The 25,451-nt window shown below is 34.8% G+C and overlaps 1 protein-coding gene across 1 annotated transcript in view; it reads right to left on the minus strand.

Annotated features, from left to right (window-relative positions):
• Window positions 1–20,876, minus strand: part of LOC139482478 (uncharacterized) — a 53,743-nt gene extending 32,867 nt beyond the window's left edge. The window contains exons 1-4 of the mRNA XM_071266389.1: window positions 20,784–20,876; window positions 19,778–19,879; window positions 9,579–9,668; window positions 5,306–5,381 (exon numbers count right to left, since the gene is read on the minus strand). Coding sequence (XP_071122490.1) covers window positions 5,306–5,381; window positions 9,579–9,668; window positions 19,778–19,879; window positions 20,784–20,876 — 361 coding nt within the window. The remainder of the gene's footprint in view (window positions 1–5,305; window positions 5,382–9,578; window positions 9,669–19,777; window positions 19,880–20,783) is intronic.
• Window positions 20,877–25,451: the final 4,575 nt, after the last annotated feature.

The following is a 25,451-nucleotide window of genomic DNA, read 5'->3' on the forward strand; positions in this document are numbered from 1 at the left end:
AGATATTTTTACATTATCAAGATCTTCTATTTTGTTGGTCAATATATTTTTTTTAAATTGATATACGATTCAAAAATGAAAGACGAATCCATCTGTGCAAAGAAAGTTCTTTGCAACCACGCTTAGTCTAGTTTTTACGCTACTCCTTATTGAAGTTTTTTTTTTTTTGCCGTGTGTATTACCCATCTTCATATGTATTACAAATGATCTAGTGTTATAAATTGATAAGGAAATAAACTAACTAATTTTAAAGAATATTTCTGTCATAAGTTTGTAATTAAATTTACCGCAAATTACAGTAGACTTTAACTTCATCTTTTCTATATAAGAGTGGTTTCGGCACCTTTTATAATGCTTGCATGGATTGTTAAAATAAAATTATGAACCAAATATCGAGTTTGAATTTGTCCTGGTATACACAGAATAAATTGGTCGGTTTTAATACTAGGCTCAGGTATACACGTCGTTTTCAATCTCACTTCTGCATGTTTGTATTTAAACAAGAGTGCACACGCTGAAATGTCTCGCCTTCTATACTAATCATTGATATTATGTTGATAGTCCTTAAAGTATAAAGCTAAGCTTTATTACAACTGTCACATAAACTTAACATTAACCAAGATAACTAAACAGAGACCAATGAACCTTGAAAAGGGGTCCAGGTCAGATGAACCATGCCAGGCAGACAGGTACAGCTAACAATGCTTCTATACAACATATATATTTGACACATTACTTATAGTTTAAGAAAAATAGACCAAAACACAAAAACTTAACACTATGCAATGAACAGTGAAAATGAGGTCACGGTTAAATAAAACCTGCTTGACTGACATAAAGATCATAAAATATTTCCATACACCAAATATAGTATAATTTTCTTCATTTTGAAAAACGTTTTGTTTTAACAAATTTATCTTAAGGCGAAGTGTACGTAATTAAACTACACAACAGATTTTTTTCAAATTTCACATATGAATTCTGCTTGTAAAATTAAACAGAAAATGATGTTTTTTAGATAGAAATTAACAGCATGACGTGCCAAAAATACAAAGGATATATAGGGAAAATTATCAAAATTAGCAGATATTTTTACATTATCAAGATCTTCTATTTTGTTGGTCAATAGATTTTTTTTAAATTGATACACGATTCAAAAATGAAAGACGAATCCATCTGTGCAAAGAAAGTTCTTTGCAACCATGGTTAGTCTAGTTTTTACGCTACTCCTTATTGAAGTTTGTTTTTTTTGCCGTGTGTATTACCCATCTTCATATGTATTACAAATGATCTAGTGTTATAAATTGATAAGGAAATAAACTAACTAATTTTAAAGAATATTTCTGTCATAAGTTTGTAATTAAATTTACCGCAAATTACAGTAGACTTTAACCTCATCTTTTCTATATTAGAGTGGTTTCTGCACCTTTTATAATGCTTGCATGGATTGTTAAAATAAAATTATGAACCAAATATCGAGTTTGAATTTGTCCTGGTATACACAGAATAAATTGGTCGGTTTTAATATTAGGCTCAGGTATACACGTCGTTTTCAATCTCACTTCTGCATGTTTGTATTTAAACAAGAATGCACACGCTGAAATGTCTCGCCTTCTATACTAATCATTGATATTATGTTGATAGTCCTTAAAGTATAAAGCTAAGCTTTATTACAACTGTCACATAAACTTAACATTAACCAAGATAACTAAACAGAGACCAATGAACCTTGAAAAAGAGGTCCAGGTCAGATGAACCATGCCAGGCAGACAGGTACAGCTAACAATGCTTCTATACAACATATATAGTTGACACATTACTTATAGTTTAAGAAAAATAGACCAAAACACAAAAACTTAACACTGTGCAATGAACAGTGAAAATGAGGTCACGGTTAAATAAAACCTGCTCGACTGACATAAAGATCATAAAATATTTCCATACACCAAATATAGTTGACCTATGGCATATAGCATTAGATAAAAAGACCAAAACTCAAAAACTTAACTTTGACCACTGAACCATGAAAATGAGGTCAAGGTCACATGACATCTGCCCGCTAGACATGTACACTTTACAATCATTCCATACAACAAATATAGTAGACCTATTGCATATGGTATGAGAAAAACAGACCAAAACACAAAAATTTAACTATAACCACTGAACCATGAAAATGAGGTCAAGGTCAGATGACACCTGCCAGTTGGACATGTACACCTTACAGTCCTTCCATCCACCGAATATACTAGACCTATATTGCTTATAGTATCTGAGATATGGACTTGACCACCAAAACTTAACATTGTTCACTGATCCATGAAATGAGGTCGAGGTCAAGTGAAAACTGTCTGACGGACACGAGGACCTTGCAAGGTACGCACATACGAAATATAATTATCCTATTACTTACAGTAAGAGAGAATTTTACATTACAAAAAATCTGAACTTTTTTTCAAGTGGTCACTGAACCATGAAAACGAGGTCAAGGACAATGGACATGTGACTGACGGAAACTTCATAACATGAGGCATCTATATACAAAATATGAAGCATCCAGGTCTTCCACCTTCTAAAATATATAGCTTTTAAGAAGTGAGATAACACCGCCACCGCCGTAGCCGCGGGATCACTATCCCTATGTCGAGCTTTCTGCAACAAAAGTTGCAGGCTCGACAAAAAGTACCTTCACCAAAAACTTTAACCTGAATTTCGCACTATCATTTTCTATGTTCAGTGGACCATGAAATTGGGGTCAAAACAATTTCGCACTATCATTTTCTATGTTCAGTGGACCATGAAATTAAGGTCAAAACTATAATTTGGCATTAAAATTAGAAAGGTCATATCATGGGGAACATGTGTACTAAGTTTGAAGTTGATTGGACTTCAACTTCATCAAAAACTACCTTGATCAAAAACTTTAACCTGACGCGAACGGACGCACAGACGGACGAATGAACGAACCGACGCACAGACCAAAAAACATAATGCCCCTCTACTATTGTAGGTGGGGCATACAAATGTAAAATAAAGTGCTTGCTATCACTGACTGGTAAAGATTGTTTTAATTTATCAGTTGGTAGTAAAAGTGAATATACATTGTATATATATTGTATAAAACAATGATTTAAGTTGATTCAACTACTATTCTGGACAAAGAAAGATAACTCCAATTGAAAATTTCTTGCTATTGCACAATATTGTGCAAATTAGATATTTCTTGCTATTGTGCAATACTGTGCAATTGAAAATATTTGCTATTGCACAATACTGTGCAATTGAAGATTTCTTGCTATTGCACAATACTGTGCAATTGAAAATTTCTTGCAATTGCACAATACTGTGCAATTGAAGATTTCTTGCTATTGCTGAATACGGTGCAATTGAAAATTTCTTGCTATTGCACAATACTTAATATAATAATTTTGGATCCTGATTTGAACCAACTTGAAAACTGGGCCCATAATCAAAAATCTAAGTACATGTTTAGATTCAGCATATCAAAAAAGCCCAAGAATTCAATTTTTGTTTAAATCAAACTTAGTTTAATTTTGGACCCTTTGGACTTTAATGTAGACCAATTTGAAAACGGGACCAAAAATTAAGAATCTACGTACACAGTTAGATTTGGCATATCAAAGAACCCCAATTATTCAATTTTTAATGAAATCAAACAAAGTTTAATTTTGGACCCCGATTTGGACCAACTTGAAAACTGGGCCAATAATCAAAAATCTAAGTACATTTTTAGATTCAGCATATCAAAGAACCCCAAGGATTCAATTTTTGTTAAAATCAAACTAAGTTTAATTTTGGACCCTTTGGACCTTAAATATGTAGACCAATTTGAAAACAGGAGCAAAAATTAAGAATCTATTCCTAAACTGTTGGGACCAAAACTCCCAAAAATCAAACCCAACCTTCCTTTAATGGTCATAAGCCTTGTGTTTAAATTTCATAAATTTCTATTTACTTATACTAAAGTTATTATTATTTTTACATTAAACGCAGATATCAAGGTTTCCATTAGAAATAAGTAACTATAATTCATTCCAGTGTTCAAATGACAAATATTAGAAATAAGTAACTTTAAATCATTCCAGTGTCCATATATAGAAATAAGTAATTTTAAATCAATCCAGTCAGTATACATAATAATTAACATTAGATGATTGCCTTGTGTGATGAACCAGTAGGAATGGTTGTACCGCCATTGTAAGCAGACATCAAAGTTTCCATACATTAGAAACAAGAGTGCACACGCTGAAATGTCTCGCCTTCTATACTAATCATTGATATTCTGTTGATAGTCCTAAATATGAAGCTTTATTACAACTGTCTCATAAACTTAGCATTAACCAAGATAAATAAACAAAGACCAATGAACCTTGAAAATGAGGTCAAGGTCAGATGAACCATGCCAGGCAGACATGTACAACGAACAATGCTTCTATACAACATATATAGTTGACCTATTACTTATAGTTTAAGAAAAATAGACCAAAACACAAAAACTTTGCATATAGTATGAAAAAAACAGACCAAAACACAAAAGTTTAAGTATAACCACTGAACCATGAAAATGAGGTCAAGGTCACATGACATCTGCCCGCTAGACATGTACACCTTACAATCATTCCATACCCCGAATATTCTAGCACTATTGCTTATAGTATCTGAGATATGAACTTGACCACCAAAACTTAACCTTGTTCACTGATCCTTGAAATGAGGTCGAGGTCAAGTAACTATTGTCTGACAGACATGAGGACCTTGCAAGGTACGCACATATCAAATCTAGTTATCCTATTACTTATAATAAGAGAGAATTCAACATTACAAAAAATCCGAACTTTTTTTTCAAGTGGTCACTGAACCATGAAAATGAGGTCAAGGACATTGGACATGTGACTGACGGAAACTTCGTAGCATGAGGCATCTATATACAAAGTATGAAGCATCCAGGTCTTCCACCTTCTAAAATATAAAGCTTTTAAGAAGTTAGCTAACGATGCCGCCGTAGCCGCCGCCGCCGGATCACTATCCCTATGTCGAGCTTTCTGCAACAAAAGTTGCAGGCTCGACAACAAGTATCTATAAATCATTCCAGTGTCCATATATAAGTAACTTTAAATCATTCCAGCCAGTATACATAATAATTAACATTAGATGATAGACTTGTGTGATGAAGCAGTAGGAATGATAGTACCACCATTATAAGCAGACATCGAGGTTTCCATATATTAGAAACAAGTAATTATAATTTCAGCCAGTATCTGAATAATTAATATTAGATTATTACCTCCAACTACTGGTGCTGCATGTTCCTGTGATTGGGTGTCAGGAGTAACTTCTGGAGGTGTCTTTGACATGAGAGTCTACAAAAAGACCCATCTATTAAACTATCATGTCTCATGTAAAAAAGGGCTGCGCTTTAGCGCATGATACGCCCGTTGCTCTTTTAACTTGTCTTTTATGCTTTAAATGAATTTATATGATCAACTAGAAATATATATACAAATCAAAAGGGATGTTACATTAATATATTCACGAAAGTTTCATAAAATCCCCCTTTTTTAAGTACATGTATAAAAATTCATTACTTAAGAAAATGTAAAATCTAAAATTTATAAAAATGGAAAGGGAGCTTATGTCAATAGATATAAACAATTTATCAAAGTTGCATAAAATTTTGTGAAAGTGTTAGTTATTGTCCCAAAATTGGAAAATCCCCCCTTTTTTAAACATAAAAATTCATAACACGGTAATGTAAAATCTGAAATTTATAAAAATTTAAAGGGAGCTTACATCAATAGATATAAAAAATTCACCAAAGTTTCATGGACATTGGTGAAAGCCTTTTTGAGGTATTGTCCGAAGTGTTGAAAATCCCCCTTTTTTTATGAATAAAGCCCCATAAATCCAAAACTTAAAATCTGAAATTTATAAAAATTTAAAGGGAGCTTACATCAATAGATATAAAAAATTCACCAAAGTTTCATGGACATTGGTGAAAGCCTTTTTGAGGTATTGTCCGAAGTGTTGAAAATCCCCCTTTTTTTATGAATAAAGCCCCATAAATCCAAAACTTAAAATCTGAAATTTATAAAAATTGAAAGGGAGCTGACATCAATAGATATAAACAATTCACCAAAGTTTCATGGACATTGGTGAAAGCCTTTTTGAGTTATTGTCCGAAGTGTTGAAAATCCCCCTTTTTTATGAATAAAGCCCCATAAATCCAAAACTTAAAATCTGAAATTTATAAAAATTGAAAAGGAGCTTACATCAATAGATATAAACAATTCACCAAAGTTTCATGGACATTGGTGAAAGCCTTTTTGAGTTATTGTCCGAAGTGTTGAAAATCCCCCCTTTTTTATGAATAAAGCCCCATAAATCCAAAACGTAAAATCTGAAATTAAAAAAAATTGAAAGGGAGCTTACATCAATAGATATAAACAATTCACCAAAGTTTCATGGACATTGGTGAAAGCCATTTTGAGTTATTGTCCAAAGTGTTGAAAATCCCCCCTTTTTTATGAATAAAGCCCCATAAATCCAAAACTTAAAATCTGAAGCTTACGTCAATAGATATAAACAATTCACTTAAGTTTCATGGAAATTGGTGAAAGTGTTTTTGAGTTATTGTCCGACGTGTGGACGACGGACGGACGGACGGATAACGGTATACCATAATACGTCCCGTCTAAAAGACGACGGGCGTATAAAATCGTGTCAAATAGCTTCATTGAAGGATGCACAGTGACCTATCGTTGTTAAATTCTGCGTCATTTGCTCTCTTGTGAAGAGTTGTGTCATTGGCAATGGATACCACATCTTACATCTATTTTAAAGTCCTTTTTTTTGCCACTGACAATAAAGATTGTAAGAACAATTCAAAATTTGCCCATAATTTGCATATAATGTTTGGAAATGCAGAAGATCAGACAAAGCAGTCTTTATGGAGAAGGTGGGGATAAAAGACCACAGACATGGTTGTTACGGCGATTGGGATCATCAATCTGAATATCTAAATTAAGGTTCGACAAATAAAATTTAAATAAAATTTTGTAATATTCCTTCTTTTTAAGATAATTAATATGTTTATTTTATTTATTTATTTTCATTTTTTTCAGAAGCAGCTATTGCCAAGTTCAAAAACAGTAATGGTATCAACCAAAATCATCATGGAGAAAATACATAATTTCATATTGTTTTTTTATTTCTTTCATTGTTTAAATGCAAAAAAGCACAAATTGTGATGTAAGGTTGTTTTCTGATTTTTGTGATATCATGTCATTGCTTTTAATAAAGGTGTCAGACCTCTAATTGGAAATCCCTGTCTATTACAACAATTTTTACAACTTTCACACCTTTATAATATTTTTACATAATTATAGCTTCATAGAACGTAGGTGTATACTGAATTGTACATGTATCATATATCTACCTGCCAATTATAATTCATGTTTAATGCATATGTCTTGTAGTAAAATACCAACGACCGAAGGTAAATACTAAACATAGCCTCTGGTTTTTCTCGAAATCTTAAATAAATATAGTATGGAGCGCATTAATCCTCATTTTTTTTAATGGAAACTCATGAACAAGTAAATTATGTCTAAAAATGCTTTAAATATATTTCTTTTTCACCAAAAATTTCATTTCTGCAAATTTTTTGGTTAGTTCAAGTAAACAATAAAATCAAGAGCACTACATATTTTTTAGGGAAGGACTAACTTAATATAGAAATTTACATTCTAAATTTGAGTGAATAAATTGGTGGTCTGACATCTTTAACACATGTTTAATCGCCACAGTAATTGTTTTCCCTTCTATGCCATATCGCACGTGAGTAAACTTTACCGCACACGGCCTATTTAATGATGATGTGATTTATTTGTTTTTGTATGTAATTTAAAAAGGTTGTGCAGGAAAGTTAACGTTACTGAGTTTACTCATTTCATAGAGGTTTTATCTATGTAGGTTAATTTGTCTACCTGCGACATACTGAAAGGTTTATAATATATACACAGGTTGACAGCATACTAAACATTTTGTAAAGATGTGCTTGTTTTAATACATGATTATTAAATATTTGCAATCAGGGGTGTGGAAATGCTATGCCCGACTCGCCCGACTCGTACATTTGAACAACCGGACAAGTAATTATTTTGGTCTGGGTTGCCCGTGGACAAGTAAAATAATATAAAAGACAAAGTTTAAATCCAACAGAAATATAGAACTAATTTCAACATGATCAAAATATATAAAGATGTTCAATTTATGTAAACGAAACCAATGGTTCATGACGATAAATATAACATCATACCGAAAATAGATAGATTAACAAAATAAATAAAAATAAGTATGTGAACCCGAGTTGCGTAACATTGCATTGGTTTTGTCCATTGACACGGGATGGTCGATTAGGTTTTATCCATCATGTACCGGAAGTGTCATTTATATGATTTTGTATCGATATTCAGATTGATAAATACTTTATAAAACACCGGGCAAGCAAGACAAAAAGAGTAATGAGTCGAGTAAAAACTCTAAAACGCAAATGGAGGATAAGGAGTATTAAAAAAAAATACGGAAGCTAGAATTTCAGACATCGTAAATATCAGATTGCACCTGACTATCTAGGATGGAAATTCGGAAAATAAATATTTTTTTTGTCTTTATATTTATAGATCAAAGATCAACATTATTTGTTGTCAGAGTGGTAAATGGAAGGGACGGTTTAATTGTCCATCAATACAATTATAAAAAAAAAACACAAAAAAAAAACCAAGTGTGTTGATCAGTTGAGAGAAACAGCAAAACAGTCAATAGTTTATCCATTATTTAATTTCCATTTCTTCACTCACTGTCCTCTAAACTAGTATATCATTATATGTACCTACTGGCTACAATTTTTATTCCAAAACTGCTGCAAAAATTACCTTTACATGTTATTTCATTGGTTGGTTTGCTGTAAGGTTTTTGTCCCATAGATGTTGACCTACTTTACTAATTTTTTACACATAATAAACAAATGGATTTCACTTGTTTGTGATGCAGTTGTACCAGTGCTAAGAATCATATATTAACTTCAATGAAATACTTCAATATTTATTGGGACCATCAGGGCAAGTAACTTTTTTTCCGGACAAGTGAACTTTACAGTTTTACTTGCCCAGGGACAAGTGCCCACAGCGAATATTTCCACACCCCTGTGCATAAGCATGTAAATCCCATTTTTCGCACAGAGATACATATTATGTTTACATATTAAAAGGAGATGACGTGATGTATATACATAGGAGACAGGAAACTAATGACACAAAAATACCACAGATGTCAGACACTGTTTTCGAACATTTGTCTTTCAACATTCTATATTAGGCAACAAGCTTGGAATTATCAACTTACTGGGTACATTGTTAACTGACAACAAATACTACAATGACATTGAAAACTACAGGCAAACGTTTTATTGTAACTTCAATGTACCAAGTCTGTTATGTCTCTAACATTATCTGTGACTATTTGTAAATATCTCTTTTTAATTATGACAGAATATTTACCTTCAGGAAGTTCATCACTTCTTTCTTCTTCCTTTTTTTCTCTTCAGAATCATAGCTTTTTATTGTTACCATATCATAAGAAGTCTCACCCTGAAATACAATCAAAAACTCTTTTATCAATCATACAAATATACATCTTCCTTAAATAATAGGCAATTGTTGTACTAATTTTACCGTAACAATACTTGACATAAAACCAGTCAACCTAAACAAACAACAAATATGAAGTGACATAAGCGATACATGAACAAATAATTGAGATTTTACTGTTTAAGAACATGAATAAACTAGACATCATTGAGATCGGAGCCATCTCTGTGGGTGAAGCTGTAAATAATGTGTCGTAAAAAAATGTGTATATTTCCATAGGACATGGAGATGTCAACTGAAACCAAAGATTTAAACCTTGACTTTTAACCAAGGAAGTTGTACATACTTTATAACATTTCATCTGGTGTTGGTTAAATACATGTCAAGTATAAACTTTGAAAGCATAACGGTTCTCAATAATTAGAGCGAACACGATCTTGACCATAGGACATGGGTTGTCAACTGAAACCAGTTTTTGACCTTGACCTTTGAGCTAGGTAGTTGTTCATAGATTATGACACACCCTCTGTTGATGGTTAATATACATGTCAAGTATAAACTTTGAAATCACAACGGCTCTCATCTCAAGATATAGAGTGATCACAATCTTTACCATAGGACATAGGGTTGTCAACTGAAACTAAAGTTTTTGACTTCCAACTTTGACCTAGAAAGTTGTACAAACATAATGACACACCCTCTGGTGTTGATTAATAAATGGTCAAGTATAAAGTATTAAAATATAACCGTTCTCTGGATATATAGAGGACACAATTTGTTATGGGCGGACGGACAGACAGACGGTCGGACAGACAGACTGATCCCTATAGGGTGACCTATCAATAGGTGGGGCCTAAATTAGTGTAGTATGTAAATTATTACATTAAAACCAAACATACTGAAATAATAAAGTTATATCTATTATAATTCAACAATCTGTTTCAATTGACCCTAACCAACGTGTTTAATCAATCAACCAACCAACCAACCAACCAATGAATCAATCAATCAATAAATCAATCAATCAATCAATAAATAAATCAATCAATCAATAAATCAATCAATCAATCAACCAACTAATCAATCATTTGCGTGCATGTTTCTGTCTCGTGTTTATTACGGGGTCCAAGGTCTCATTTGTTTTTTCGCTTGTTTCAAGAGACCCTATCCCAAGTGTTTAACTTATAAATCAATCAATCAATCAATCAATCAATCATTCAATCAATCAATCAATCAATCTGTATGACAGTTTATTTATGACAGTATATGATCAGCAGCGCATACATGTACTAAAAGTTCATAAAACAATGTGGTGCAGCTACCTCTCAAGAATTTTCCTAGAGAAAAGAAATGGCAATGCCGTAAAAATCGCTTGCTAGGTCAGTAAATCTCAGTGAAATCCTACAATAAAATGTCCGCTCCTAGATTGAAATACTTATCTGTGTTACAAACTTGTGCTGAAAAATGTACATTATAAGAAAATAATCCTTAAACGTGTTTTAAAATTACACCAGATCAATTAAATCCAAATCATGCACTGCTGGTGAACTGTAATCAAAATGTCATTTTCCTACAATGACAAAAGAAATTACATTGTGTGCATTCCGTATCTATACATGTTGTCTATTCAACGTCCCCACCTAAAAAGGAATAAATATACTAAGTTTTCGTTATTATAAACCCGCATCACGTGATGTCTCCTCAATCTGGAGCGAGAGTCACACGCTTGATCTGAAATAAAATAAAAACTTTCCAAACTAAACATGAAATTTCTCAGGTAACACAATAATATAGACCCCTAAAACAAACAAACAAACAAACACACACATATATCAAACAATCAAGTTTCAAAGGGGGGAAAGACCGTTTACAATTGCTTTTTAAAATCAATTGATTTATATTGTAAAACGGCAATTTTAACAATTATGTTCCGTTTATATACAGAAAAAAATCTCCCTGGGACCCCCTTTTGCCCCCCCCTTTTTTTAACCCTCCACTTACAAATGCATGTAGCTTTTGTGGTATCCATCCTATCAAAGGAAAAGAACGACAACTCCATTTTTTTCCCTATTATTAGGTCTTTCAAACTTTCGGTTGGTAGAAGGTATGTGAGTAGTGTATGAGTGGTGGTAGGTATGTTGATAGTGTATGATTGGTGGTAGGTATGTTGATAGTGTATGATTGGTGGTAGGTATGTTGGTAGTGTATGATTGGTGGAAGGTATGTTGGTAGTGTATGATTGGTGGAAGGTATGTTGGTAGTGTATGATTGGTGGAAGGTATGTTGGTAGTGTATGATTGGTGGAAGGTATGTGAGTAGTGTATGAGTGGTGGAAGGTATGTTGATAGTGTATGATTGGTGGTAGGCATGTTGATAGTGTATGATTGGTGGTAGGTATGTTGGTAGTGTATGATTGGTGGAAGGTATGTTGGTAGTGTATGATTGGTGGAAGGTATGTGAGTAGTGTATGATTGGTGGAAGGTATGTTGGTAGTGTATGATTGGTGGAAGGTATGTTGGAAGTGTATGATTGGTGGAAGGTATATTGGTAGTGTATGATTGGTGGAAAGTATGTTGATAGTGTATGATTGGTGGAAGGTATGTTGGTAGTGTGATTGGTGGAAGGTATGTGAGTAGTGTATGATTGGTGGAAGGTATGTTGGTAGTGTATGATTGGTGGAAGGTATGTTAGTATTGTATGATTTGTGGAAGGTATGTGAGTAGTGTATGATTGGTGGTAGGAATGTTGATAGTGTATGATTGGTGGCAGGTATGTTGATGGTGTATGATTGGTGGTAGGTATGTTGGTGGTGTATGATTGGTAGAAGGTATGTTGGTATTGTATGATTGGTGGAAGGTATGTTGCTAGTGTATGATTGGTGGTAGGTATGTTGATGGTGTATGATTGGTGGAAGGTATGTTGGTAGTGTATGATTGGTGGAAGGTATGTGAGTAGTGTATGATTGGTGGAAGGTATGTTAGTATTGTATGATTTGTGGAAGGTATGTGAGTAGTGTATGATTGGTGGTAGGAATGTTGATAGTGTATGATTGGTGGCAGGTATGTTGATGGTGTATGATTGGTGGTAGGTATGTTGGTGGTGTATGATTGGTAGAAGGTATGTTGGTACTGCATGATTGGTGGAAGGTATGTTGGTAGTGTATGATTAGTGGTATGTATGTTGGTAGTGTATGATTGGTAGAAGGTATGTTGGTATTGTATGATTGGTGGTAGGTATGTTGATGTGTATGATTGGTGGAAGGTATGTTGGTAGTGTATGATTGGTGGAAGGTATGTTGCTAGTGTATGATTGGTGGAAGGTATGTTGGTAGTGTATGATTGGTGAAAGGTATGTTGATAGTGTACGATTGGTGGAAGGTATGTTGGTAGTGTATGATTGGTGGAAGGTATGTTGGTAGTGTATGATTGGTGGAAGGTATGTTGGTAGTGTATGATTGGTGGAAGGTATGTGAGTAGTGTATGATTGGTGGAAGGTATGTTTGTAGTGTATGATTGGTGGAAGGTATATTGGTGGTGTATGATTGGTGGTAGGTATGTTGGTAGTGTATGATTGGTGGAAGGTATGTGAGTAGTGTACGATTGGTGGAAGGTATGTTGGTAGTGTATGATTGGTGGAAGGTATGTTGGTATTGTATGATTTGTGGAAGGTTTGTGAGTAGTGTATGATTGGTGGAAGGTATGTTGGTAGTGTATGATTGGTCGAAGGTTTGTTGGTAGTGTATGATTGGTGGTAGGAATGTTGATAGTGTATGATTGGTGGCAGGTATGTTGATGGTGTATGATTGGTTGTAGGTATGTTGGTAGTGAATGATTGGTGGAAGGTATGTTGGTAGTGTATGATTGGTGGAAGGTATGTTGGTAGTGTATGATTGGTGGAAGGTATGTTGATGGTGTATGATTGGTGGAAGGTATGTTGGTAGTGTATGATTGGTGGAAGGTATGTTGGTACTGCATGATTGGTGGTAGGTATGTGAGTAGTGTATGATTGGTGAAAGGTATGTGATTAGTGTATGATTGGTGGAAGGTATGTGAGTAGTGTATGATTGGTGGAAGGTATGTGGGTAGTGTATGATTGGTGGAAGGTATGTTGGTAGTGTATGATTGGTGGAAGGTATGTTGGTAGTGTATGATTGGTGGAAGGTATGTTGGTATTGTATGATTGGTGGAAGGTATGTTGGTAGTGTATGATTGGTGGAAGGTATGTTGGTAGTGTATGATTGGTGGAAGGTATGTTGGTAGTGTATGATTAGTGGTATGTATGTTGGTAGTGTATGATTGGTGGTAGGTATGTTGGTATTGTATGATTGGTGGAAGGTATGTTGGTAGTGTATGATTGGTGGAAGGTATGTTGGTAGTGTATGATTGGTGGAAGGTATGTTGGTAGTGTATGATTGGTGGTAGGTATGTTAGTGGTGTATGATTGGTGGAAGGTTTGTTGTAGTGTATGATTGGTGGAAGGTATGTTAGTAGTGTATGATTGGTGGTAGATATGTTGATAGTGTATGATTGGTGGTAGGAATGTTGATATTGTATGATTGGAGGAAGGTATGTTGGTAGTGTATGATTGGTGGAAGGTATGTTGATGGTGTAGGTATGTTGGTAGTGTATGATTGGTGGTAGGTATGTTGGTATTGTATGATTGGTGGACGGTATGTTGGTAGTGTATGATTGGTGGAAGGTATGTTGGTAGTGTATGATTGGTGGAAGGTATGTGAGTAGTGTATGATTGGTGGTAGGAATGTTGATAGTGTATGATTGGTGGCAGGTATGTTGATGGTGTATGATTGGTGGTAGGTATGTTGGTGGTGTATGATTGGTAGAAGGTATGTTGGTATTGTATGATTGGTGGAAGGTATGTTGCTAGTGTATGATTGGTGGTAGGTATGTTGATGGTGTATGATTGGTGGAAGGTATGTTGGTAGTGTATGATTGGTGGAAGGTATGTGAGTAGTGTATGATTGGTGGAAGGTATGTTGGTAGTGTATGATTGGTGGAAGGTATGTGAGTAGTGTATGATTGGTGGAAGGTATGTTTGTAGTGTATGATTGGTGGAAGGTATGTTGGTGGTGTATGATTGGTGGTAGGTATGTTGGTAGTGTATGATTGGTGGAAGGTATGTGAGTAGTGTACGATTGGTGGAAGGTATGTTGGTAGTGTATGATTGGTGGAAGGTATGTTGGTATTGTATGATTTGTGGAAGGTATGTGAGTAGTGTATGATTGGTGGAAGGTATGTTGGTAGTGTATGATTGGTCCAAGGTTTGTTGGTAGTGTATGATTGGTGGTAGGAATGTTGATAGTGTATGATTGGTGGCAGGTATGTTGATGGTGTATGATTGGTTGTAGGTATGTTGGTAGTGAATGATTGGTGGAAGGTATGTTGGTAGTGTATGATTGGTGGAAGATATGTTGGTAGTGTATGATTGGTGGAAGGTATGTTGATGGTGTATGATTGGTGGAAGGTATGTTGGTAGTGTATGATTGGTGGAAGGTATGTTGGTACTGCATGATTGGTGGTAGGTATGTGAGTAGTGTATGATTGGTGAAAGGTATGTGAGTAGTGTATTATTGGTGGAAGGTATGTGAGTAGTGTATGATTGGTGGAAGGTATGTTGGTAGTGTATGATTGGTGGAAGGTATGTTGGTAGTGTATGATTGGTGGAAGGTATGTTGGTTGTGTATGATTGGTGGAAGGTATGTTGGTAGTGTATGATTGGTGGTAGGTATGTTGGTAGTGTATGATTGGTGGAAGGTATGTTGGTAGTGTATGATTGGTGGAAGGTATGTGAGTAGTGTATGATTGGGGGAAGGTATGTTGGTAGTGTATGATTGGTGGTAGGTATGTTGGTATTGTATGATTGGTGGAAGGTATGTTGGTAGTGTATGATTGGTGGAAGGTATGTTGGTAGTGTATGATTGGTGGAAGGTATGTTGGTAGTGTATGATTAGTGGTATGTATGTTGGTAGTGTATGATTGGTGGTAGGTATGTTGGTATTGTATGATTGGTGGAAGGTATGTTGGTAGTGTATGATTGGTGGAAGGTATGTTGGTAGTGTATGATTGGTGGAAGGTATGTTGGTAGTGTATGATTGGTGGTAGGTATGTTAGTGATGTATGATTGGTGGAAGGTTTGTTGTAGTGTATGATTGGTGGAAGGTATGTTAGTAGTGTATGATTGGTGGTAGATATGTTGATAGTGTATGATTGGTGGTAGGAATGTTGATATTGTATGATTGGAGGAAGGTATGTTGGTAGTGTATGATTGGTGGAAGGTATGTTGATGGTGTAGGTATGTTGGTAGTGTATGATTGGTGGTAGGTATGTTGGTATTGTATGATTGGCGGACGGTATGTTGGTAGTGTATGATTGGTGGAAGGTATGTTGGTAGTGTATGATTGGTGGAAGGTATGTGAGTAGTGTATGATTGGGGGAAGGTATGTTGGTAGTGTATGATTGGTGGTAGGTATGTTGGTATTGTATGATTGGTGGAAGGTATGTTGGTAGTGTATGATTGGTGGTAGGAATGTTGATAGTGTATGATTGGTGGAAGGTATGTTGGTAGTGTATGATTGGTGGAAGGTATGTTGGTAGTGTATGATTGGTGGAAGGTATGTTGGTGGTGTATGATTGGTGGAAGGTATGTTGGTACCTATACACTCAATAAATGTGTTCGTAGATAGTAGATGTTTTTGTGTTCTGTTAAATTGTTCCTTTTAAAATTGTTAAACGATGATGACTGATGTACCCATATTTTGACTATTATATTTATTGTGTCTGTTTATTTAACGCATCAATGTAAAAATATCGGAAATTGATGAGACTGTCATTAAAGTGAGAGGGTTAGCGCTATAGAACCAGGTTTAATCCACCATTTTCTACATTTGAAAATGCCTGTACCAAGTCAGGAATATGACAGTTTTTGTCCATTCGTTTTTGATGCGTTTTGTTATTTGATTTTGCCATGTGATTATGGACTTCCACCAATCATACACTACTCACATACCTTCCACCAATCATACACTACCAACATACCTTCTACCAATCATACACTACCAACATACCTTCCACCAATCATACACTACCAACATACCTTCCACCAATCATACACTACTCACATACCTTCCACCAATCATACACTACCAACATACCTTCCTCAACATACCTACCACCAATCATACACTATCAACATACCTACCACCAATCATACAATATCAACATTCCTACCACCAATCATACACTATCAACATACCTGCCACCAGTCATACACTACTAATATACCTTCCACCAAACATACACTACAACAAACCTTCCACCAATCATACACCACTAACATACCTACCACCAATCATACACTACCAACATACCTTCCACCAATCATACACTACCAACATACCTTCCCCCAATCATACACCACTCACATACTTTCCACCAATCATACACTACCAACATACCTTCCACCAACCATACACTACCGACATACCTTCCACCAATCATACAATACCAACATACCTACCACCAATCATACACTACCAACATACCTACCACCAATCATACACTACCAACATACCTTCCACCAATCATACACTACCAACATACCTTCCACCAATCATACACTACCAACATACCTTCCACCAATCATACACTACTCACATACCTTCCACCAATCATACACTACCAACATACCTTCCACCAATCATACACTACTCACATACCTTCCACCAATCATACACTACCAACATACCTTCCACCAATCATACACTACCAACATACCTACCACCAATCATACACTATCAACATACCTACCACCAATCATACACTATCAACATATCTTCCTCCACTCATACACTACCAACATACCTTCCACCAATCATACACTACAAACATACCTACCACCAATCATACACTATCAACATACCTACCACCAATCATACACTATCAACATACCTGCCACCAATCATACACTACCAACATACCTTCCACCAATCATACACTACCAACATACCTTCCACCAATCATACACCACCAACATACCTTCCACCAATCATACACTACTCACAAACCTTCCACCAATCAAACACTACAAACATACCTTCCACAAATCATACACTACTCACAAACCTTCCACCAATCATACACTACCAACATACCTTCCACCAATCATACACTATCAACATACCTACCACCAATCATACACTACTCACATACCTTCCACCAATCATACACTACCAACATACCTTCTACCAATCATACACTACCAACATACCTTCCACCAATCATACACTACCAACACACCTTCCACCAATCATACACTACTCACATATCTTCCACTAATCATACACTACCAACATACCTTCCTCAACATACCTACCACCAATCATACACTAACAACATACCTACCACCAATCATACACTATCAACATACTTACCACCAATCATACTCTATCAACATATCTACCACCAATCATACACTACTCACATACCTTCCACCAATCATACACTACCAACATACCTTCTACCAATCATACACTACCAACATACCTTCCACCAATCATACACTATCAACATACCTACCACCAATCATACACTATCAACATACCTATTACCAATCATACACTACTCACATACCTTCCACCAATCATACACTACCAACATACCTTCTACCAATCATACACTACCAACATACCTTCCACCAATCATACACTACCAACATACCTTCCACCAATCATACACTACTCACATACCTTCCACCAATCATACACTACCAACATACCTTGCTCAACATACCTACCACCAATCATACACTATCAACATACCTACCAATCATACAATACCACTTTACCTTCCACCAATCATACAATACCAACATACCTACCACCAATCGTACACTACTCACATACCTTCCACCAATCATACACTACCAACATACCTTCCACCAATCATACAGGTATGTTGGTAGTGTATGATTGGTGGAAGGTATGTTGGTGGTGTATGATTGGTGGAAGGTATGTTGGTAGTGTATGATTGGTGGAAGGTATGTTGATGGTGTATGATTGGTGGAAGGTATGTTGGTATTGTATGATCGGTGGAAGGTATGTTGGTAGTGTATGATTGGTGGTAGGTATGTTGGTGGTGTATGATTGGGGGAAGGTATGTTGGTAGTGTATGATTGGTGGAAGGTAAGTTGGTAGTGTATGATTGGTGGAAGGTAAGTTGGTAGTGTATGATTATGGGAAGGTATGTTGGTAGTGTATGACTGGTGGAAGGTATGTTGGTAGTGTATGATTGGTGGAAGGTATGTTGGTAGTGTATGATTGGTGGAAGGTAAGTTGGTAGTGCGTGATTGGTGGAAGGTTTGTTGGTAGTGTATGATTGGTGGAGGTTATGTTGTTAGTGTATGATTGGTGGAAGGTATGTTAGCAGTGTATGATAGGTGGGTGATATGTTGGTAGTGTATGATAGATTGGTGGTATGTTGGCAATGAATGATTGGTGGAAGGTATGTTGGTAGTGTATAATTGGTGGAAAGGTATGTTGGTAGTGTAAGCCAACAAAAGACACACATCAATAATAATATTTAACAAGATTCATTATATATGTACACAAGTAAACAATTTGATTGGTTACCATTCAGTTGAAAAGATTGTATTATTTATCTTTGTGTTGATATTGTTTGAATTGTGGTTTATCAGTTTTACGACTTATGTTAATAATTGATAATCACTACACCATTTTAAATACTTGGTTCACATCATATCAAGTGAATTTCTTATTCTATATATGAATTCAAAAAGTATACATTTTTTTGTAAATAAAGATAGTCCCTCCATGTAAACGTAAAGCACCAGACTGATTTCTTCATATTTAGTTTAACTGTTTATTATATAGGTATGTCATCATAAAGATGTACTATATTTTACATTATTGTACTGCATCTGTTTATACTCAACTATTGTATTTGTATTTATATTGTACTTCTCTGTTGACTTATATTTGTATTTATATTCATTTGTAATTCTACTTTCTCTGTTGACTTGTATTTATTATTTAGAGAATAAAGTATCTGTCTAACAAGAATAAAACTGAATGTTACCCGTTTTGATTTCACCCAAGGACTGCAACCTTGATCTATTAGCCATTTTGTTACATCAATCTGTCCTTTCAGAGCAGCACAATGTAAAGCTGTGTATCCATTCTATAACAATATAAAAATATAAACACATTAATGGTGTGTGTTAACAAATCAAGAGAGGAGTCAAACAATTTATCTAAATGTAAGAATATAACATTGGGTAAAACAATACATGGTAGATTAAAATATATTAACTAAAAAACATTTTCTGATTAAGGAGGGTCTGGAGGGGGGTCTGTTATTTTGTTAACATTTAATTTTCATCCCTTTTTTCTCTAATCTTCAAAAAGTAGACCATGCGTTTCTCATGTTTCTCTTATCTTCATTTTTTGTGCCCGTTATTCTCTTATCTTTATTTTTTAAGGGCATTATTCTTTATTCATTTAACCCATCCAAACCCTCATTAAGTTCAACAAAATAAGTAAACAAATAGTAACCTCTTAATTATATAAGTATAACAAGTTAAATAATAGCAAGTATTTGTTGTCCATTTAACATGTCTGATTAACAACATGATTTTGTTAAGAATCAGTATAAAGATCAAAGTTGAAAAAAAAACTTTTTTCAAGGAACATCAAAACGAGTTATATTTTCTGATTCAGTACGAGGAGACATGAAAAATGAGACCCCACTTTATATAATTCTGTCAAGTATTTGTTATTTTTAAAAGATGTTTTACATTAGATCTGTAGAATTAACATTATCTGACTAAAGATGTTAACACAACTTGTTCTCATCAACTTCTCATTAAAATCAGATGTTTACAAAATAATTTTTTGTCAAGAAACAAAATAAAACCTTTACTATCTGATTCAGTTCTGTGTTACGAATAAAATGAGACCCCACTTTATATAATTCTAACAAATATTTGTTGTCCATTAAACCTGTCTGATTAACAACATGATTTTGTGTAGATTCTGTATAAAGTGATGTTTGGTCAGAGTAAGGTCATTATATCTATCATTACCCCTGATGTGTCCTCTAATTGACTGCCCTGACTGATGAGGTAAGTCACCACCTCCAGGTGTCCATTCCAAGCCGCCAACATTAATGGTGTCATTCCACTCTGTAATATCAACATATAACAGACATCAAAACTTGTGTCATAAACTGGACAATGTTGTGTAATAAATATAAACAAAATATATATCACATGAATCAGTGGTCAAAACTGAATAAAATGACCAGTCACACTTGTATTTATATTCTACATAAACAACAAATAAACAACATGTTTTATTGTGAGATGTCAGAACTTCCATCAGAAATGTCAGGTTAAAAAAAAAAAAACTTTTTTCAAGAAACATAAACAATATTTATATCAATGGACTCAGCTGGACAAGACAATTAAAATGAGACCCCACTTTATATAATTCTATCAAATATTTGGTGTCCATCGAACCTGTCTAATTAACAATGATTCAGTAGAATGATCAACAACATGATTTTGTTTTGAATCAGTATAAAGAAAAGTTAAAAAAAAACTTTTTTTCAAGAAATATTAAAACGAGTTATATTTTCTGATTCAGTACGAGGAGACATGAAAAATAAGACCCCACTTTATATACATCTGTCAAGTATTTGTTATTTTTAAAAGATGTTTTACATTAGATCTGTAGAATTAACATAATCTGACGAAAGATGATAACACAACTTGTTCTCATCAACTTCTCATTAAAATCAGATGTTTACAAAATAATTTTCGTCAGGAAACAAAATAAAACCTTTACTATCTGATTCAGTTCTGTGTTACGAATAAAATGAGACCCCACTTTATATAATTCTAACAAATATTTGTTGTCCATTAAACCTGTCTGATCAACAGTGTTTTGTGTCGATTTAAAATAAATGATCAAAGCTTAGAAAGTATTTAGTGGTATTTCTGTGTAAAATGTTGATGTATATCAGCTGCTTCATATCATATGAGCTGTTATAAGTGTAATGTAACAATGGTGTATGTTTGTGTTGAGTATAAGTGAAGAACTGCAATAAGCCATGTTTGTATTTGTTTCAAGTTTGCATTGCCTATAAAAGGTGTCACTCGTTTGTGATGAGCGTGAGAATGTCTTTGCAATGTCACATGTTGGAGTTGAATAAAAGAGTTTCGTTGCTAGGTCACATGATGGTGTTGAGTAAAAGAGTTTAATTGCTAGGTCACATGATGGTGTTGAGTAAAAGAGTTTCATTGCTAGGTCACATGATGGTGTTGAGTATAAGAGTGTCATTGCTATGTAACAAATTGATGTTGAGTATAATATTGTCACTGCTATGTCACATTTGGTGTTGAGTATAAGAGAAATTTCTATGTCACATGTTGGTGTTGAGTATAAGAGTGTCATTGCTTTGTAACAAATTGATGTTGAGTATAATAGTGTCACTGCTATGTCACACATGTTGGTGTTGAGTATAAGAGAAATGTCTATGTCACATGTTGCTGTTAAGTTTATAAGTAATTGTTGGGTATAAGAGTGTCATGGTTATGTCAGAGGTTGGTGTTGGGTATAAGAGTGACGTTGTTATGTCATATGTTGGTGCTTAATTAAGAGTGGCATTGCTTTATCACATGTTGATTTTGAGCATATAATGGAGTTGAGATGGTGTCACATGTTGGTGTTTAGACAAATGTTAGATGGAGTGTCATTTTTATGTCACATGATGGAGTTGAGATGGTGTTGGGTAAAAGAACAATATTGTTATGTCATATGTTGGTGTTGAGTTTGCAAGTGTCATTGTTATGTCATATTATAAGATTGAGTACAAGAGTGTCATTGCTATGTCACATTATTAGATTGAGTAAACGAGTGTCATTGCTAGGTCACATGTTGGTGTTTAGATGGAGTGTCATTTTCATGTCACATGATGGAGTTGAGATGGTGTTGGGTAAAAGAATGTTAATGTTATGTTATATGTTGGTGTTGAGTTTGCAAGTGTCATTGCTATGTCAATTATTAGATTGAGTACAAGAGTGTCATTTTTATGTCACATGATGGAGTTGAGATGGTGTTAAGTAAAAGAACGTTATTGCTATGTCATATGTTGAAGTTGAGTATGCAAGTGTCATTGCTATGTCACATCATTAGATTGAGTAATATAGTGTCATTGCTAGGTCACATGTTGGTGTTGCGTATATAAATGTCAATGTTATGTCATATGTTTGTATGGGGAATAAGAATGACATATTTATGTCAATGTTGGTGTGAGTGTTAAAAGTATTATTGCTATGTTACACGTCGGTATAAAAGTAGAAGAGTGTCATTGCTGTCACATAAATGTTGTATGATCAAGTCATGCTCAGCGAAAGAGGTAAATAAATGTTGAATGAGCAGGTGACACATGTAATGTTCACAATAAGAGCGGTAAATTAGTGTTATATGATCAGGTGTCACATGTCATGTTCAGTACAGGAGCGGTAAATGAATGCTGTATGAGCAGGTGTTACATGTCATGTTCAGTAGAGGAGTGGTAAATAAATGTTGTATGATAAAGTGTCACATGTCATGTTCAGTACAGGAGCGGTAAATGAATGTTGTATGAGCAGGTTTTACATGTCATGTTCAGAAGAGGAGTGGTAAATTCATGTTGTATGATTAGGTGTCACATGTCATGTTCAGTACAGTAGTGGTAAATCAATGTTGTATGATAATTAGGTGTCTCATTTCATGGTCAGTACAAGAGTGGTAAATGAATATTGTATGATCAGGTGTCACATGTCATGTTCAGGTCAAGAGTGGTATATGTATGTTGTATGATCAGGTGTCATATGCCATGCTCATTATATTGGGTACAGGAGTGGTATGTAAAAGTTGTATAATCAGGTGACACATGTCATGTTCAGTACAGGAGTGGTAAATCAATGTTGTATGATCAGGTGTCACATGTCATGTTCAGTACTGGAGTGGTTAATGAATGTTGAATGATCAGATGACACATGTCATGTTCAGTACAGGAGTGGAATATGTATATTGTATGATCAATTGTCACGTCATGTTCAATGCAGGAATGGTAAATACATGTTATATGATCAGATGATACATGTCATGTTCAGTACAAGAGTGGTAAATGAATGTTGTATTATCAGGTGACACATGACATGTTCAGTACAGGAGTGGAAAATGTATATTGTATGATCAGGTGTCACATGTCACTTTCAGTAGAGGAGTGGTTTATGTATATTTTGTATGTTGTATAATCAGGTGTCACATGTCATGTTCAGTACTGGAATGGTATATGACTATTGTATGATCAGGTGACATATGTTATGTTCAATACAGGAGTGGAATATGTATATTGTATGATCAGGTGTCACAGGTCATGTTCAGTACAGGAGTGGTAAATGAATGATGTATGATCAGATGTCACATGTCATGTTCAGTACAGAAGTTGTAAATGAATGTTGTATGATCAGGTGTCACATGTCATGTTCAGTACAGCAGTGGTAAATGAATGTTGTATGATCAGGTGTCGCATGTCATGTTCTGAACAAGAGTGAATGAATGTTGTATGATCAGGTGTCACATGTCATGTTCAGTACAAGAGTGGTAAATGAATGATGTATGATCATGTGTTACATGTCATGTTCATTACAGCAGTGGTAAATGCATGTTGTATGATCATGTGTCAAATGTCATGTTCAGTACTGGATTGGTAAATGCATCTTTTATGATCAGAGGTTGCATGGTATGTTCAGTACAGGAGTGGTAAATGCATATTGTATAGTCAGATGTCACATGGCATGTTCAGTACAGGAGTGGCAAGAAAATGTTGCATGATCAGATGTCACATGTCATTTTCAGTACAGAAGTGATAAATGCATGTTGTATAATCAGGTGACACAGTCTTGATCAGTGCAAAAATGTTAAATGAATGTTGTATAATCAGGCATCACATGTCATGTTCAGAAGAGGAGTGGTAAATAAATGTTGTATAATCAGGCATCACATGTCATGTTCAGTAGAGGAGTGATAAATGTTGTATAATCAGGCATCACATGTCATGTTCAGAAGAGGAGTGGTAAATAATTGTTGTATAATCAGGCATCATATGCCATGTTCAGTAGAGGAGTGGTAAATACATGTTGTATAATCAGGCATCACATGCCATGTTCAGTAGAGGAGTGGTAAATAAATGTTGTATAATCAGGCATCATATGTCATGTTCAGTAGAGGAGTGGTAAATAATTGTTGTATAATCAGGCATCACATGTCATGTTCAGTAGAGGAGTGGTAAATAAATGTTGAATAATCAGGCATCACATGTCATGTTCAGTAGAGGAGTGATAAATAAATGTTGTATAATCAGGCATCACATGTCATGTTCAGTAGAGGAGTGGTAAATAAATGTTGTATAATCAGGCATCACATGTCATGTTCAGGAGAGTGGTAAATAAATGTTGTATAATCAGGCATCACATGTCATGTTCAGTAGAGGAGTGGTAAATAAATGTTGTATAATCAGGCATCACATGTCATGTTCAGTAGAGTGGTAAATAAATGTTGTATAATCAGGCATCACATGTCATGTTCAGTAGAGGAGTGGTAAATAAATGTTGTATAATCAGGCATCACATGTCATGTTCAGTAGAGGAGTGATAAATAAATGTTGTATAATCAGGCATCACATGTCATGTTCAGTAGAG

The sequence above is a fragment of the Mytilus edulis genome, chromosome 7 (genome assembly GCF_963676685.1).
Source record: "Mytilus edulis chromosome 7, xbMytEdul2.2, whole genome shotgun sequence".
Lineage (NCBI taxonomy): Eukaryota > Metazoa > Mollusca > Bivalvia > Mytilida > Mytilidae > Mytilus > Mytilus edulis.